The sequence below is a fragment of the Lacerta agilis genome, chromosome 1 (genome assembly GCF_009819535.1).
Source record: "Lacerta agilis isolate rLacAgi1 chromosome 1, rLacAgi1.pri, whole genome shotgun sequence".
Classification (NCBI taxonomy): domain Eukaryota; kingdom Metazoa; phylum Chordata; class Lepidosauria; order Squamata; family Lacertidae; genus Lacerta; species Lacerta agilis.
Genome location: NC_046312.1, coordinates 30,363,003 through 30,381,769, shown reverse-complemented (window position 1 = coordinate 30,381,769; position 18,767 = coordinate 30,363,003). Strand labels below are relative to the sequence as shown.

The following is an 18,767-nucleotide window of genomic DNA, read 5'->3' as shown; positions in this document are numbered from 1 at the left end:
TGCCTCCTCACCTTGGTGACCTTTTAGCCCTCTGTGCCCCAATAAACAAGATGGCTTGCCTTAAAGTGCAGGGAAGGCAATTACAGCAATGATAGTGGGAGCGTTTGCTAATAGTTAAAACCCATCTCACATATTTTGGTTATGCTGTTACTTCAACTTGTCACTTGTGCATTCTGAGTCTGTGGGTTTTTTTACTCAAAAATTAGTTCCATTGACTTCAATAGGGCTTGCTGCCAAGTGAATAGGACTTATAAGCAAATTTCAGAATCAGAGAAGCCACGCGTCCGTGGAAATTGAGTTTAGTCCCGCCTCCTGCACTTCAAGGCACCTCATGACTAGAGGAGCGCGCGAAAATGAGCATGGCTGATAGGGAAGCATACGGCGGATAGGGAAGCATAAGCCGACCCACCTCCCATCACTAATTGGTTACTCGAGGGACAAGTGTACCACTTGGTTGGTTGTTCAGATGCCACCCTGCTCTGGCATTCCGTGATTGGCACATAGCTGTCAACTTTTCTTGCGAGGAATCCTATTCGGAATAAGGGAATTTCCCTTAAGAAAGGGAAAAGTTGACAGCAATGAATTGGCAGGAGAAACAAAGCAACGCGATCGTTGAGCGGTTCTCCCAACGTCGCTCTAGCAATATGGATTCCCGATTGGCTAAGAAGGAAGCTGATGACTAGAGCACCCAAATGCCACTCAACCTGTCAGGGCGGTGATTCGCTAGGGACGAGGCGCGGCTGTTGGCGAGGAACGTTGTCGATCAAATCTTCACGCGCCGATTGGCGAGTTTGCTCGGAGGAGCCGCGCTACGTGGGGGGCTGGGCAGTCGCGCCCCGCCCCTTTCCCGCCGAGCTGTGCTCTCGGCCGGGCCCTTACTGGCTAGGCCGCGCCTGTGGGTGGCTAGGATGGCGGTGGCGGTGCGTGCTCTGCAGGAGCAGCTCGAGAAGGCCAAGGAGAGCCTCAAGCACGTCGACGAGAACATCCGCAAGCTCACGGGGCGGGACCCCAACGATGTGCGGTGAGGCTGGAGGAAGAGTAGGGCGGCCGGGTGGGGTTTCGGCTCAGAGGGGGCCGCCGCGCTCGTCCCCTGAGAGGCTTCTTTGCGGTTGCCACCTTCGTGCCCGTGCCCTTTTCCCCTTCCCGCTCCGGGAACTTCAGGAGCCCGAGCGCCGCATCCGTTAGCCCCGTCCCTCTTCAAATCGGGGGTAAACGGGTCTGGGGAGGGACGGAGCGGGAGCGCAGAGGCAGGCCTACGAGAAGAATCCGTTAGTGGCGTCCACGTGAGTTGCGAGGCGCGGCTGCGCCATGCGAACGCGGCTTCCCCTCTTGTCTTCAATGGGGACGCAGCCTGCACCGGCCAAAATTAACCCGGCTTAAGAGTGCGCTCATGCCCCAGCCTAAATCTGTAAAAGTTTCCCTGGCACAAAAGGTAGGCAAAACCCACTGCTGTCCCCCTGCATTTTCCCTCTTCTGCCACTTCCTTCCACGTGGAAAGTCAAGGTATTTTAATAAAATAGGCCACCAGGATCCTGCACACGGTGGAAGCAGTCACTCCCCGTCCCCAATGACTAAAGCTGACTAATAAAGTGGGTGGTGGGGGATATATTTGCACCAGGTCACCAGTGGTGTTCCTCTTTGCACCTTCCTGATGATTATCCCCTTGACCTTTTTTTCCAGGCCCGCTCAAGGGAGATTATTGACCATCACAGGCCCTGGTGGAGGTAGGGGGCGTGGAAGTATATTACTTAGGTGAGTATCTCTGGATGATTAATGGAAACCAATTCTGTACCTTTTTGAGGGCAGCTTCTATGCTGCACAGAATGTTACGCTTGCATTTGAAGGCTATAAATTAAAAGAAGGTTAAATGTTGATTGAATATGTTGATTTAAGGTAGCTAGAGTCTGAACTCAACTGCCATACTTGTACTGTGAGGGGGAAGAGGGGTTCTGCTCATGGTCCAAAGCATATTCACAGGCAAACAAGCAAATAACTGTTGGGGTACTTGATCATTGCTTGTGCTGTCACTGCTGCCCTAAGGTTGCATGCAACTTCTCTTCTAACCTTAAAAAAAACTTCAGTAATTTCAAGTTGTACTTGTACAGTTGCTGTAATGCTAGTTTATGGCAGTGCTGAGGAGCCCACAAGATTGCTGTCTTCAAAGATTTCAGTAGAAGGCATGTATAACTTGCCACTTGGCTCATATACCATTGTTATTACCAAAGGGTGGGCAGCCAACCATGCTATTCTAAGGGTTACAGATCCTCTGCTGTTGTACCCTAACACTGGCATGGTATGGTTGTTGCTGTTTAGTCGTGTCCAACTCTTCGTGACCCCATGGACCAGAGCACACCAGGCACCCCTGTCTTCCACTGCCTCCCACAGTTTGGTCAAACTCATGTTGGTAGCTTCGAGAACACTATCAAACCATCTAATCATCTGTCATCCCCTTCTCCTTGTGCCTTCAATCTTTCCCAACATCAGGGTATTTTCCAGGGAGTTTTCTCTTCTCATGAAGTGGCCAGCTTCAGGATCTGTCCTTCCAGTGAGCTCTCAGGGCTGGTTTCCTTAAGAATGGATAGGTTTGATCTTCTTGCAGTCCATGGGACTCTCAAGAGTCTCCTCCAGCACCATAATTCAAAAGCACCAATTCAGCCTTCTTTATGGTCCAGCTCTCACTCCCATACATCACTACTGGGGAAACCATAGCTTTAACTATACGGACCTTTGTTGGCAAAGTGCTGTCTCTGCTTTTTAAGATGCTGTCAAGACAGCATGGTATGGTACTTGAAGGCTATTGCAACAGAGCTCTGCCTGGTTTTTATTGGATGGTGTTTTAGGCTCTGCTTGCACAGCAGTCTTTGCAGTCCTACAGATGTTTGACCTACTTAGTACTTCTTGGTCTTTAGTTTTGGTACTGGAAAGTCTTAAATTGCTACATATGTTCACATTTTTAGAGTTTCTTTAAAATGCTCTTAAAAGGAGGGAATAAGCTTTTGAGTTAGTGGCATTGTGTAACTCAGGGATTAGTTACTTTTGTGGGTAGGTTATTTTTTAAAAACAGTCACAACCTCCACCCTTGGAGGGGCTTTTCAGAATTGGAACGGATACAGTGGTACCTCTGGTTAACTACTTAATTCGTTCCGGAGGTCCGTTCTAAACCTGAAACTGTTCTTAACCTGAAGCACCACTTTAGCTGATGGGACCTGCCGCTGCGCCGCCAGAGCACGATTTCGGTTCTTATCCTGAAGCAAAGTTCTTAACCTGAAGTGTTATTTCTGGGTTAGCAGAGTATGTAACCTGAAGCGTATGTAACCCAAGGTACCACTGTACTTAGTTTGTTCAGTGTATGAGAGTTGGATATATACATGGGAAGAGAGGGAGGGGAGATATTTCAGTGAGGTGGGGGAATAGAGGGTAGGTATGTGTTTGAGAGGGAGAGGTGTACTCGCAGCAGTGTATATGTGAAGTACATGAGTGTGTGAGAGAGCTGCATGTGTGTGCTGAGAGGTTTTCACTTGCATCTCACCCAAATACAGTCATACCTTTCCGGAAGTCCGTTCAACTTCCAAAGCGTTCAGAAACCAAAGCGCTTTCTTCTGATTGGCTGCAGGAGGCTCTTGCACCAATCAGAAGCTGCACTGGACGTTCAGCTTCCGATATTCATTCGAAAACCAAAACACTGACTTCCGGGTTTTGATCATTTGGCAGCTGATTTGTTCAGCAGCCACGGCATTTGAGATCCAAGGTACGACTGTACTGAACTTCCCAACAATGGAAACAGAAAAGCGCACTCTAGCAATCTTGAGGCATAGGTAGGCTGGTATAGGGAGATGTGCTCCTTCAAGTATTTGGGCCCCAAACCATTTAGGGTCTTAATAGAGGAGTACTAGCATTTGGAATTGGGCTTGACAGCAAATAGGCTGCCAGGGTAATTCTTTCAGAATTGATGTGATATGATTCCATCAGGATAAAGCGACAGCCTTGTTAGTGGGTAGCCAGGGGGCCTGTGTGTCTGGGTCTTTGATGCAGGATCCTGGACATCTTTCCCCTTTAAACTTAACTTTTTTTACAGGGCAAGTGGTAACACTTCAAAGTACAGCACTGGTGAGACCCTAGACACCTGCCATTCAAATTTGCCAATGAGCACTTGTTCTATTTTTAAATATGTACACAAACAGCAGCTCTAGACTGGATGGGGTGGAGAGCCCAATCCACATATAGTATACTGGCCCAGGAAATCCCTGTTGCCACCCCATAGCTCTGAGTTCTTCCTGACAGCCAGTTTGTTTCTCCCCTTCAAATGACAGCTGAAACTGGCACCTATACATAAAAATAAGTATATGCAAATGTTTTTTGTGGGCCTCTGCCCTGAGTCTTCAGTACCCAACAATGCTCCTTGGCTAAACTATTCTGCACTAATGAAAGTTTTCAAGGGCAGCTCCTAGTCGTGCTCGCTTCGGCAGCACATATACTAAAAGGGCAGCTCCTAGTACAACATATTACAATATTACATTTGAAAGGTAAGCAGAATGTGAATCATGGTGGCAAGGTTGCCTGTTCAGGAATGTTCCTACCTGGTGATTAGGTTGAACCTGGGAAGGGCTGTTTGTGACACTGGGGCTACCTTGGCCTCTAGTGACAACTTTGGGTGCAAGTGTGTCCCCAAGCTGCAAACCTGCTTCTTCCTGGAAGGCACACCCCTATCTGAAACAAGCCAAGCACCTAATTTATCAACATAAGAACCACTTTCTCACAACTCTTTATTGTCAGCTTTCAGTCTGTTAGCCCATCACTGAGCCCAAGCACTGGTTCTGCACCTGAACAGCCTCACCTAACTCAGATAAAAAAAAGAAATAGAGCTGATTTCCTTATACTGATGACATTTTACTTCCACCCTCTGATCTCACCTAATGGCTTCATATATATGTTAGAGAGCATGGCATGACTTCTGTAAAACTTGCTGCACACAAAGCAAGACATTGAACTTCAGTTTTTTGGGGTCTTGGAATTATAAACTTGCTTGGAGCATGCTGATCTGATACACTGATCATCTCTTTTGTTTCAGGCGTGGATTCTCGGATAGCGGAGGAGGACCCCCAGCCAAACAGAGGGATCTAGAAGGGGCGACCAATAGGTGAGCAGAGAATTAAATAGGGCAGAATTCAAGAAGAGGATTGAATGACGTTCGAGACAAGAAGAGCATGCCTTCTTAGCTGACTCAGTATATTTCCTTAGTGCATTTCTGCATGGTTTTTATATAGCACTCAAGCCTGTGTATCATTTAAAATGATTGCTTGCAATTTCAGACATACAAAAGGAACTGGGAGGGAAGAAAGGAAAAACCATTCATGAATCAGTTCTTCTTTAATTAAGTTGCATAATAATTCCTCTTGGAACCCTACACTGGCAAATAATTTATACTGGTATATTTTGATTCCGTGTGATTTTTTAAAAATAGGATTTCAATAGAACATATTTTTTGTCTTGAGTACCGGTAAATTGTGTAGGAGTTGCTACCCTACAGTATGTTCTGTAGAAAGAAAGGTAAGTGGAGTTTAAAAGTGAGGTCTCCATCTTTTAAAAGATGCTGTAATAAAGCAACAAATTTAGCAAGCAGCTAATCTACATTCACCGAAGAGTTCATTGGATCCCAGCAACAACATGGACAGAGAGGTTGGATCAAAGCAGTCTGTGAAGCACAGTATCTTGATTTTAGTGTAGTTATTTTGCTTTTATTAACATCATTTTCTAAGCCTATTGAAATATTTTCCTTGGTTCTAGTATAAAATGGATGCCTTTGATACTCTCTTAAATTTAGGCTAGCTGGGGAACGTCGGACAAGGAGAGAATCACGCCATGAAAGCGACGCAGAGGATGATGATGTTAAAAAAGTAAGGGATACCTAGAAGTTGTTGGGTAGAGAGGGAAAGAAATGTAAGAAAGCTTCCATTAACCTGGCTTTGACCTATCCTTGCAGCCAGCGTTGCAGTCTTCTGTTGTTGCTACCTCCAAAGAACGAACACGCCGAGACCTTATTCAAGATCAAAACATGGATGAAAAGGGAAAACAAAGGTATCTTACAATGTTGTTTACTGTAACCATAATGTTTTCAAACTCCAAGCACATAATACAAATTACAAAAAAAAATGTTCTTTCTTGCACAGAAAAAAATTGTCCAATATTTTATGCTGTCTTAGACTGCTCCTTAAGAAATGTGTGTACAGGCACTGACTGCACCAGACAATTCAACCCAGCTTCCACGTTTATTTACCGTATTTTTCGCACCATAGAACACACCTGACCACAAGATGCACTTAGTTTTTAGAGGAGGAAAACTAGAGAATATATTCTGAATCAAATGTTGTACTAAACTGGTATTTAATAAACAACCGGTATATCAGCATAATATTTCAACCATGTAAAGTGAACAGCAGTCAACAGTGGTATTAAGAATCATCATCACTGTCATTAACAAATGAAGAGAGACTTTAAGGCTCGAGTACTCTTTTAGTTGTCTGTGAACCCCAAGAATTCATCAGTGCTAGAGTCAGGATTTAGGAAGCTCAGTTGTTCACAGTCACTGACATCATGGTGACAAGCGCTACGTGCCTCAGTAAAGCCACAATGAAGAACCTACTTCAGCTTCTTACTTTCTGTGAGGATGCTGTGTCACTGGGTTTTACTGATCACCTTTAACATCAGTAACATCTCTGACCTTTAGCTGCTATATCAATGAAAAATATGAGCATCTCTGACCTGTGACTTTTGACAGCTAGTCCCAGTTATTATTCTCTACTAAGGGGGGAGAGATGCATCACATATGGTCCCAAATGCATGTATCCTTTGCTGCTTTTGATTCCCCACATACAAAACCCTCTCACATTCAGAGCAAGCTTGGGCTTGTTCTCCTGAGTGTTGAATCAAGTCAAGGTGTGCATGTGTGTGTTTGTAGGGGTGTGTGTGTGTTTGTTTGAATCAAATAAAGGGGGTGTTGAATAAACTCAAGGGCTGTGTATGTGTTGAATCAAGTCAAGGTTTGTGTGTGTGTGTGTAGGGAGGTGTTGAATCAAATAAAGGGGTGGGGGATGTTGAATAAACTCAAGGGCTGTGTGTGTGTTGAATAGAGATGTAAAATTTCCCGGTTGGTTGTTTTTTTTAGGAAAAAAATTTGGAAATTTTTGGAAAAATTGAAAAAAATGCTACATTAGGACTTCTTTTTTCTTTTCCAGATTGAACGTCATTCTGTTACAGTGGTGCCCCACTAGACGAATGCCTCGCTAGACGAAAATACTCGCAGAACGAATTATTTTCGTCTAGCGGAGCACCACTGTACTTTAGAAACATAAAATATAACTATGGACAGTTTCAATGGGCATAAAATTATCACAACTAGCATATTAAAAATATAGTGTATCCAAACAATTATTACAAACAGAATTTACTTTTAAAATAATATTTATTTGTATTTGTAACAAATGGAGCAACAATCTCCTGAACTGTTTACTAGTTTATGTGGAACAAAAAAAAAACGCCACAAAACAATTTTTAAAAATCCAGAAGTAACAATTATATTTCCTCTCCACAGTATTTAAAAAAAACATTCTCATAAAAAGAACTGAAGAAGGAAGTCTGACTAAGTTTCAATGAATAGGCATGAAATTTAATCAGAATCATTTTCTGAGCTGTAATTAAGTATATACTTTCAGGCCCTTTTTGTTGCTCTATATTTTCTTTTAGTGCTTTGAGGCCTAGTGAAGAGAAACAGAACCAATGCATACCACACGCATGCAAAAACAAAACTGAAACCTTTTTCTTTTATGGTGACAACAGCACCTCCTAAAGGAAGAAATGTATCTTGTTCTTGCATTGGAGAGTTCAGTTTGTAACCTAGGACTTGTTTGTCCTCACAGAAATTAGAATAATCTGATACCATACATTTTTTTTAGAAATGATTTATAAAATATTTGAACCCCTTATCTTAAAATGTTTCAATCATCATGTTAAAATAAAACATTCCATAATCTATTTTTTTATTTTTTCAATTTTTCCGGGGGGGTTTCCGGGCCTTCACATCTCTAGTGTTGAATCAAGTCAAGGGGTGTGTGTGTGTGTTTGTAGGGAGATGTTGAATCAAATAAAGGGGTGGGGTGTTGAATTAAACTCAAGGGCTGTGTGTGTGTTTAATCAAGCCAGAGGGTGTGTGTTTTTGTGTGTGGGCCAGTAAAAGGGTGTTGAAGAGAAGCTCAAGGGCTCTGCGTGTTGGGGTTGGGGCAGCCCTCTGCCCCTCGCAGATGCCGCGTTCAACAAAGAGCAGCTGAGGGAAGGGACTCTCTTCCCGCCTTTCCCCTCTGAGGCAAAGGCTCCCCTCACATCAGACACTACTCCTGTCTGGCAGCGATGGAGCTCCAGGCTGCTAACGTGAGTGGGATGCTCTTTCCTCCCCCCCTCCCCATCCGAAAAACGTAGTGTGCGGGTAGTGGCTTTGGAGGAGGAAGAGCTGCATGCGTGTTCTGACAGTAAGAGATGTTCTACAGTGGAGTTGACTCCCTCGAAAGGTTGTAGACTCTCCTCCCTTGGATGTTTTTAAGCAGAGATTGGATGGCAATCTGTCATGGTTGTTTGATGTTGAATTTCCTGCATTGCAAGGGATTGGACTAGATGACCCTTGGCGGGGGGTCCCTCCCAACTTAACAATTCTATGATTCGCCATATGGGCCAAAGTTCTTGCTCATACAGAACAAAAAAGTAAGTCAAAAGAAGATGACTATATTTTCAGTGCAATGTTGCTTACAAAATGGCAAATAATTTCTTGAGGTTCCTTATGAAAAGTCACAACAATTGTGTTCCTTTTATTAATAATTAGTCTGTTTAATGTATTTTATTCTTGTCTTCAATCTTAGATAAAACTTTTAGATGTCTTTGGGTCATAATTTAAGAACTTCATTTAATTTAATATGTTTGGAAATTATATGCTATTGTTGATAAAGCTATCCACTGGAATTATCTTGTTATCTTCTCATGTTGGTTGTTGCAGTTTACAACATCTAGTGGTTATGTTTCTTTCTAAATAGCTTTTGCACCCTGTATTATTATTGTAGCCTTTTTATAATTCATGTGCCATTAACTAACAACCTTGGAAGGTTTAGGAAATGTTTCAATAGGTATGCATAATGAACACGTATGAAAGTCAATGGTATAATCATATCTTTTTACTCCTATCTGTTCTAGGAATCGGCGCATATTTGGCCTGTTGATGGGTACTCTTCAGAAGTTCAAACAAGAATCAACAGTTGCTACTGAGAGGGTATTAGCTCAATACTTTGCAATGTTCATTAGAGGAGAGAGAGTGTACTGTTTCTATTGAATGAGAGGATTGTATACTATCTTGTGCGAAGAAACTTACTGCTCGTAGCCCAGTAGCTCACATTTTTCATTGTGGAAACACGAGGACTTTGTCATTTTTCAAATGTAAAGGGAAACATTGAGCATTCCTAAAACTTTCCTTAAGCCTATTAAGTTCAATAGAACATGGATCCTACTACCAATACAGTTCTGTATGGCAACCCTAAACTGGGTTCTGGCAACCAGCTGGGAAAACCACTAGTAACTGCCAGCAGCCTAGAGAGGTCCATGCTTAGGTTTCATATGCCCTCCCTTTAGTTGGCTATATAGTTGAATTTTTATTACTATTTACTTCTCTCTGGTCCCATAACAATTTGAAAACAGATTAGAATGAGAGAGGGGGGCACAGAGCTCCTATTGGTTGCCAGGCTTCAGGTCATAAGTTGGAGAGATGTAAATTGCATTGCCCGGCACTGCTTCACTGTAAATGTGGTTTGCATGATACACAAGGAGTGATCCATACCTTAGGGGAGCAGAAATGAAAAAAAAACTAACCACTATAAGCAGTGACTTGACTACTAAGTCCAGCCAGAAGTTTTGGGTCATCTTGAAATAATTAGATAAAGCTTTTTCTATATCAGACTTCAGTATTGATCTGACTCCAGAACAGGGGTCAACCAGCTATTAAGTGGTATATAAATTAATAATAAAATTTCTGAGCTCACCTTAAGCAAATCTGAAACTGTTTTCTCCACCTCAGCAAAAAAGACGGCAAGAAATTGAACAGAAACTTGAAGTGCAGGCAGAGGAAGAGAGAAAGCAGGTTGAAAACGAGAGGCGAGAGCTCTTTGAGGAAAGACGTGCTAAACAAACAGAGCTGCGGCTATTGGAACAGAAGGTTGAACTTGCTCAGCTGGTAAGCCAAAATTCAAGCAGCTGCTATGTGGTGTTTGTGTTGTGGACAATACTAAAAAAATAAAAATCTTTTTTTTACCAGCAAGAAGAATGGAATGATCATAATGCCAAAATAATTAAATATATAAGAACAAAGACAAAGCCTCACCTGTTCTACATACCTGGCAGAATGTGTCCTGCTACCCAGAAGCTGTTTGATGATTCCCAAAAAAAATTAAATGGTATGTTACTGGTGGTAGGTTAGATACATTTTCTTTGATAAAAGCTCTTCTGCATTTCAGTAGAAAAAGTTAAACTGATACTGATAAGGCAGTAAAGTGAACTTGCATCTTAGTCAAAGGGTCAGTTCTGGGAGTCTTCACGTTTACACAAAAACACTTAAAGCCGGAACTGGCTCACCCACAAGGTGGAGGATTGCCTGCCCAGCTTTGGGAGGTTGATGCAGAGGCACTGGCAGGGTCCTAGAATCCTGGTTCTGGGGTTTAGGAAAATCCTCAGAACAGCACATAGTTGGAAGTGAGGGTTTTTCATCTTGCAAGATGATGTGCTCGCACAAACAGAACATTTGTAATGGTGTGATATTGGAATTGCAGCCCAGGTGCTTGACAGATCCAACTACCCCATAAAGTTTGTCTCTAGGGGGTTGGGGAGATAAGGATCTTGCCCACCTGTTGGATCCAGTTCTAAATTATTTCTTAATGTGAAACTATACTGCTCATAACTGCCAGTAGCCTGTAATTCAAAAATATGTGGCAAATGCCCCAATTCACAAGTGCACATTCTTGACTTCTTAACATGGATGATCACTTGTCTATATGAAACTTTCCTTGTGTGAAGTGGCTCAAGTGATCTATCAGTAAGATGGAACCATGCTAAGTAACCCACAGTAAGCTTTAGTGTGTCTTCTCTCGTCCTGCAGCACTGTTTGAAAATAGGCGCATTGAGTTTGCTGAGCAAATTAACAAAATGGAAGCCAGGCCCAGGCGACAATCTCTGAAGGAAAAAGAACACCAGGAGGTGCAGAAGGAAGAAAAGAAGGAAGACCAGAAGAAGGAGCAAGAAGAGGGTAAGGCGGTTCAGCAGGTGGAAGAGATGGAGACAGGTAATCGGAGCAATGATGTAGAAATGGAAGAGGTAGGGGAAGAAAAGGAGGTAGGTGCTAGTCACAGTGATGGAGAGATAGAACAGGAGGACGAGGAGCAGAAAGAGGAAATGGAGGTTAAGATAGATGAGGGACCAGAGATTAAGGAGAATGATAGGCAGCAGGATAATCAGGAGGAGGATGTTGTGTTAGGGAAAGAGGAGGGTGAAAATACACTGCCAGTAGATGGTGAGCAGGATGTGATGGAAACCAATGAGGCAGATCATGCAGAGCCACTAGAAAATGAGAATAGCAAAGAAGTGGAACCAGAAATGGAGAGTAATGCTCAACCAGAGCAGGAGGGGCCTGTTGCTCCTTTGGAGAAAGAGGAAGCCAACAAGCCAGAAGTGGAAGCTGAACCAGAGGAGGCAGAAGAGAAGGAGCCAGAATCCATTGCAGTGTCCGAGGCTGAGGCCCAGCCTCAAGCAGAGGCTGTGCTTCAGCCACAGCCTTCACCACAGTTGGAATCTACTCAAGATCAAGAGCCTCAGGTAGACAAAGAAGAAATGGTGGTGCCTGAGAATCTGCCTGAAACTCAGGCAGACCAAATCCAGGCAGTAACTGTAGAAGTCAAGAACAAGGGCAGGAGCAGGAGCAGAGGTAGAGCAAGGAACAAAGGCAGCAAGAGTCGAAGTCGCAGTACTAGCAGCAGCACCAGTAGTACTAGTTCTACAAGCAGTAGTAGCGGCAGCAGTTCTAGCAGCGGCAGCAGCAGTAGTCGGAGTAGTTCCTCCAGCAGCAGCAGCACTAGCGGAAGTAGCAGTCGAGAGAGTAGCAGTAGTTCCAGCAGCAGCGAGAGCAGAAGTCGAAGCAGAGGGCGTGGGCACAATAGGGATAGGAAGCGTAGGAGGAGTCTGGATCGAAAGCGAAGGGATAATGCAGGAGTAGACAGGAGTCACAAGTCTTCGAAAGGTAGCAGCAGAGATGCGAAAGGATCAAAGGATAAAAGTTCAAGGTCGGACAGAAAGAGGTCTATATCAGAAAGTAGTCGGTCAGGCAAAAGAACTTCGCGGAGCGAAAGAGACCGTAAATCAGACAGGAAAGACAAAAGGCGTTGACAGAAGAGACCAGGCTCCCTAGCCTAATCTTTGCAGCAGAAGATTACTTGATGAGTGAAAGGATTCCATGTGGGGAAGAAAAGGCTGCCTTAATTGCATGCTGTATAAAATCTTTTGGAGAAATGCAGACTCTTTACCAGGCAATTCTCGTGCTTTTTACATGATTTTGTAAAAGGTTACTTATCAAATTATGTGAAGATGCAAAAGTGTACAAATAAAAGGATTGACAACCCCTTCATCTTTTTAAATCTCCTCTACTTAAAAGAGTTTCTGTATATTTTAATAGGTGCATAGTTACATTTGTGTGAATCACTTCTGTATCAGATCTTTTTTTTGTAGAAATAAATGTGTATTTTACAGAGGTGTGAGAGCCTGTTGCCGCTTCATCTTGCATAGATATCTTTCTCCCTTTGCCATACTTCATACAGAGTGTTTGAATATTCTGCCTATTAACACTTCCCCTCTAATTGCTAAAAAGTGAATTCTCAAGTTCTATGAAGGAGCACTCACCTGTGCATAATCCAGGTTTTCTTTTCTGTGCTTTCGTTATACAAATTGATGCCAGCTTTTACTAACGTTCCTTGGTGAACTAACTACCCATATACAGGAGCCAAGTGAGTGTATCAAGCCAATTCTAATTACTTGGCCATCTAAAATCTGTTTAGAGACTTCATGTATTTCAACAAGCCTTGCCTTTCCCCTAGTTTTAGAGTAATGCTTAGATTTTTTTTAAAAAAACTTGCATCTCATTTATTTCTGTGCTTTGCAGTATGTTGCAGGAAGGCTATGGGTAACTTCAAAACTAGATTATTGTTGGCCACAGGCTAAACTTTCAAATACCAATAAAAATGCAGTAAACCATTAAATTAATTGGGGGTTAAGATGTTGTATTTATGAATACCTGTTGATTGAGGAAAGTGGATTCAAAAATTTCTGTAACATCTAAAGCAAGTCGATGGCAATATAGTTGGTGTAAAAAGGTGACATACTGTTTTTAAACTTCCTACAATTGTATTCATTGGCTTGTTCTGTAAAAGTCTAAATAAAGGTAGCTTTATATACTATTTTCTGTATTCTGGATTTACTGTTTGTTTAATGAAAAGTTTTTTATACTTGTCGTTCACCTACCAAAACCAAATGCTCCTACACAAATTAGAATCCCCATTCCCAGCCATAAACATACATTGGAAAGACCAGAAATCTCAACTTGTACTTAGGTACCCCTTAAAAACATTTAAAGTAGTCTCTCATACCTAACAATGTGGATTTGTGTATGGGATGTAATCCTGAACTGGGCTGGCAAAGGATTTGTGTGAAGTGCCCTTTTGAGTTTGTTTCCACCAGCCACCCAGCAAAAATTCCTTTTTAAAAGTCCTGGCTGCAGATGACTCAGTGGATGGGCTGATGGAATCCTAAAGCACCTGAGTCATTTTGTTCTACATCTTAATTTGCAACATGGAAAGGGTAGATATGAAAAGACACTATTTGCCTCAATGGGTATGCGCCCAACTATGGTCTAAACCACTGAGCCTCTTGGACTTGCCATTCAGAAGGTCGGCAGTTCAAATCCCCACAACGGAGGGGAGCTCCCGTTGCTCTGTTGCAGCTCCTGCCACCTAGCAGTTCGAAAGCAGGTCAGTACTGCTCCGGCAGGAAGGTAAATGGCGTTTCCATGCATTCTGGTTTCTATCACAGTGTTTGGTTGCACCAGAAGTGGTTTAGTCATGCTGGCCACATGACCCAGAAAACTGTGGACAAACACCGGCTCCTGTCTGAAAGCAAGATGAGCACCGCAACCCCATAGTCGCCTTTGACTGGACTTAACCATTCAGGGGTCCTTTACCTACCAGTATTACCAGCAAGTTGGCAAACTGCTTAGTGTTCTTAAAACAGGCCACTATGGTAGGTTAGTGTTGGCCTGGGATAAATAAAATTTAAATAGTAAAGTTAGCAGTTAAATTACACATAAAATTACATATTATAATGCATGTCAGCTTTACATACCTGGATAAGGTTTGCCCACACAAAGCTTTTAGTAAGTGTCAAAAGTGAAGGAAGGTACCTGCCTGATGTCAATAGGCAGGAAGTTCCAGAGTGTTAGTGTCGCAGTGCTGGAAGAAAAAAAAACCTATGTGTTTAAGGAGCAACAATTTGAGAAGGAACAAAAAAGGGAACCACGCTACTAAAGGAGATGTGATTTATTTATAAAATTCTATACTGCCATATAAAATATCAAGACTGTTTACAGTGTTAAAAGATGCCATTTTAAAGAATATAAATAAAAATATGGATAATCATTAATTTGACTGGTTAATGAAGATAAAATTTGAACAGCTGCAAATATTTCTTAGAATAAAAAGATCTTCAAGAGATAGCTAAAAGTCAAAGGATGCTTGTGGAATCTCTGCTGGAAGAGTGTTCTACAGCATGGGACTGGTGACAGATTCAAAGATGGAGGCCACTAAAGGAGATGTGATTCAAAAAGAATAGTAAAATGCAACAAACAAGCATTAGAAGGATAAGGAGAACATTTCACAAAAGGTAGTTTGTTTCTGCTTTAAACATTGGTATTAACACTTCATATTCCCAAGAGGATAAAGCAATTTAACAAAACACCCTCCCAGTAAAATCACATTAAAGTTTAGTCCTGGTTCAGATATCTTTTTATGTCCAATGAGACATTATCAGTTGATAGGTTTGGAAAGGCTGTTGCTTGGGTGGTGCGTTGCTCTGCTCTTTTTCGGAGCTAAAAATATTTTTAATGTCCCAGGGACTGGGTGCTCTTTTTGTTGAAAGTATCCAACCCTAATAAAATTTCCCTTTCGTTTGGAAGATGCTTGGATTATAATTGGTCTCCAGCAGAAGGAAAGAGCTCTGAAAATGTCCCTAAGAAGCATCTATGTTCCACTATATACCATGTGTACCACAGTGCCTTTACAAATTTTAGCTCTTAAATAATCAAGGTAAACAAATGGGAACAAGATGCAATTCAACAAGAGCCAATGTGAAACTGCATTGACAATTAAACAAATGGCCATGTATAAGAGGGCAAACTAGTGTTTTGGGGAGGGGGGGCAGGTTAAGTGCAAAAGAAAAAGAGAAGAGCAGCAACAAAGATGGCCCAAAATAAAGAAAGGAGATATGAATCTCAAGTTCAGGTTATTTTTTATTTTTTTAAAAAAAAAATAAGATTGTCAGTTTGGTTTTATGCATACCTGCTCAAAAGTCCCATTGGAACTTGCTCCAAGCTGAGTGTTGGCAACCTAAATTGCCCAACATGTTTCATCAAAGAGAAGGGATGCATTTCAGTGGCAGAGCATCTCCTCTGCATGCAGAAGACCCCAGCAACTTTAGGTGGAACTGGGAGAGATCCCTTGTTTGAAACCTTGGGTAGTTGATGCCAAATGATGTCGACAGTGCTGAGCTAAATGGGTCCATGGGCTGGTTAAGTGTACAGCAACTTCCTATGTTCCTTCCTGAGGTGATTCAACAGTGAGTAGACAGCATCAGCACTTTTGAGAGAGAAGCAGCCTCATATAGTCAACATATTTAAGTCCAATTAATGCATGAAGGGATTAAGACATAGAGTAAGCTGACCTGCCAGGCTTTGCTATGTCCACTTCCCCTCTCCTTGGGAGGAGCTAGGTAATCAAGTTTTTGTTCTCCCGCAGTTTCCCTAAGAAGCTCTCCATGTGAAGAGGGTTGAGCTGGTTGTTCCAGCTCAACCGCATGGCTCTCGCCAGCCATTCTTGAGCTCCTATACAAATCATCTAGAAACTTTCACCACTTTGTAAGCAAGCCAAGTTTTACTGACTGCAACTTTTCTGAAGCACATGAATCTGACATTTTAAGAGTTTGTAAGTAAACCATTTTTAACTTACCCAATATGTGGCCTTATTCCTATGCTGGGGTAAGAAGGAAACTTTGGAAAGAAACTTTTTAAGAGGACATATTTTAAAGCCTTTATTTCCATGCTGCATATTTTGTGAATTTAAATCTCTGCTGGGGTTCTCTCACCAAGAAGTAATTGCTCTAAACTTGGATTTCGGAATACAGGAATTCTCTTCTCTATACTATGGTATTTTTTTTTCCTTGGCACCAACAATATCATTATTACCGGTATGTTATATGGGATAATAAAGGGAACCTGAAATTACAATGTGCCGCTCAGAGCAAGCAACACTATACTTTTTTCTGGATCTACTAGTGCAATGCCTGTATGCTGGATGGGCAGTCTGCAATAGAACTTTTGGGTTGACCAATTAGAGGGAAGATATAAATGCGAGGGGAAAAGAACCTTGGATGAAAAGGAGTTGGAAAAGGGCAGTTGAAGTGAGAAGACCAGACAGGCAACAGATGGGAGTGAAGATTAAGAAACAGAGCTGGCTGGAAAATGGGAAAGTGAGCTGATATACACCACATTAAAGCGACAATCCTTACTTGGCAGTAAGCCTGATTGAACATAGGATACCTTCCAAATGAAGGCTGTAAGACACCAAAGGAAATATCAGTTGGATAGGCTGATGGACTTGGGTCAAGGATATTTGGTTTCAACTCACTATTCAGTTGTTGAGCTCACTGGGTAACTATAGCCAAGTTACCCAATTAACCTCACTGGAATATGGTGATGATAAAATTAGATAACTGTGTACACCATCATGAGCTCATTGAAACAAAAGTGTGATGCAAATGGAATAATTTTGTATCATATAAGGCACTTTTCCATGTCCAGTATCCCACAAGCCTGCTGCAACCCTTGTAGAACAGATTAGTACTGTATAGGGAACCTGTGGCCATCCAGATGTTAAAGGCCAAGCTGCCAATGACCAGCAATGGTGGGAGGTAGAGAGGGCCATAAGTGCTCCATCTCTGATTTATAAGGTGAAATAAAGTGTAGACCTGCAATTGTTTATTTGTTTGTTAAATGTATTGGCTGCTCTTCATCAGAGTGATCCCAGGGTAATGTACAATACCAAATGCTGTGGCCACATATAAATTACAATCGGCAACAATAATAAAAACACAAAATCGTGTTATTAAAACTACTAAAAACATACTCTGAGCAAAATTTAAAGCAGCAGTAACAGTACATCAGGGTTTTCGAATATTCTGTAGTATTTCCTGTTAATTCATAATACATCTTTCTCTACATTGCATCTAAAGTTCCACAAAGCGCTCCAATAATTTGCTGATGCAAATGAGGCTATTGGTACATCTGTAGTTTGACTGAAAGCACCTTTTTCATTTCAAATTCCAAGTCTATATTGTCACAGACAGTTAATAATTAAGCCATTTAATCAGGACAGTTCACTGAGCAGCTTGTTGAAAGGGCATTTATGCAAGTGGACTCTGGATGTAGAAGGAAAATGGAACCAAAAAGATTTATATATATATATTAACTAAATGGAGGGGGGTGAATGATGTTTCAGACTTCTATTGCCAAGGCACAATCTGTTTTTCTTTTTTCTGTCGGGGATCAGCTTTTTTTAACCATTTAGGATGCTGCCGATTTGGGACATCAGAATTTTATTTTTGATCTTTTCATTGCTAACTATCACCAAGAGCACAAAGTTGTTGTCAGGCCACAAAAAGTGTGGCAATCCAGAATGCGAAAGTAAGTATAAGGACTTTTGCTTTAAGTAAGCTTCTCTGAAACTAATTTAAGTGTCGTCAAAATCTGTAAAACAAAACAAAGCAAGAAAGAGATTTGAAAATGCAAGATATACTTCAAGAAATGTTTGCAAAATATTAGCTTTATGCATGATTAACCTGTATATTTTCAACAATAGAGAAATTCTTTCTGGGAAGCCATTTGGTGGAACGGTGTTGTAGCGTATGTGAAAGGGCAAAGTTCAATAGAAAAGCTTGTTATCAAACCAGTGGCCTAGTTTTCGTCAGAATTGTCCCTGTGCTTATTCAAAATCTCTTATTTTCCAAAAGGGCCTGATTAATATTTACAGTATTTATATTTTAGTTATGTATACAAATTACTAGTATTTTGTCTGCCAAATCTATACTGTATATTTGGGTCAATTTGGTTTTCTGTCTATTTTTCTTAGCACCTTGTAAAATCTTATTGCTTTTGTACCTTGCCTTAAAACTGCACTGTTTGTAGCACTACCGGTATCTCTATGTTTCCTCAGAAGGAAGTGCCACTGGGTGAGTTCAGTGAGTCTTACTCCCAACCCAAGAATGCTTAGGGTTGCAGCTAAGGCTGCAGTTCTATATACTAGAAGCAAGACTCATTGAATACAATAGACTTGTTTCTGAGAGAATATGCATAGGACTGTGCTGCCTGTTAATGTTAT

At 41.8% G+C, this 18,767-nt stretch overlaps 2 protein-coding genes across 2 annotated transcripts in view; both read left to right on the top strand.

The window, feature by feature from the left end:
- The first annotated feature begins 843 nt into the window (after positions 1 to 843).
- PNN (pinin, desmosome associated protein) lies at positions 844 to 13,523 on the top strand. The gene is made up of 9 exons (XM_033143010.1): positions 844 to 1,021; positions 1,681 to 1,752; positions 5,069 to 5,137; positions 5,822 to 5,894; positions 5,981 to 6,075; positions 9,232 to 9,307; positions 10,106 to 10,261; positions 10,343 to 10,481; positions 11,180 to 13,523. Exons 1-9 carry the CDS (start codon positions 909 to 911, stop codon positions 12,457 to 12,459), a joined length of 2,073 nt encoding a protein of 690 aa, XP_032998901.1. The 5' UTR covers positions 844 to 908; the 3' UTR covers positions 12,460 to 13,523.
- Positions 13,524 to 17,855: 4,332 nt separating this feature from the next.
- MIA2 (MIA SH3 domain ER export factor 2) overlaps positions 17,856 to 18,767 on the top strand; it is a 51,334-nt gene continuing 50,422 nt past the window's right edge. The window contains exon 1 of the mRNA XM_033142998.1: positions 17,856 to 18,073. Coding sequence (XP_032998889.1) covers positions 17,959 to 18,073 — 115 coding nt within the window. The 5' untranslated portion in view covers positions 17,856 to 17,958. The remainder of the gene's footprint in view (positions 18,074 to 18,767) is intronic.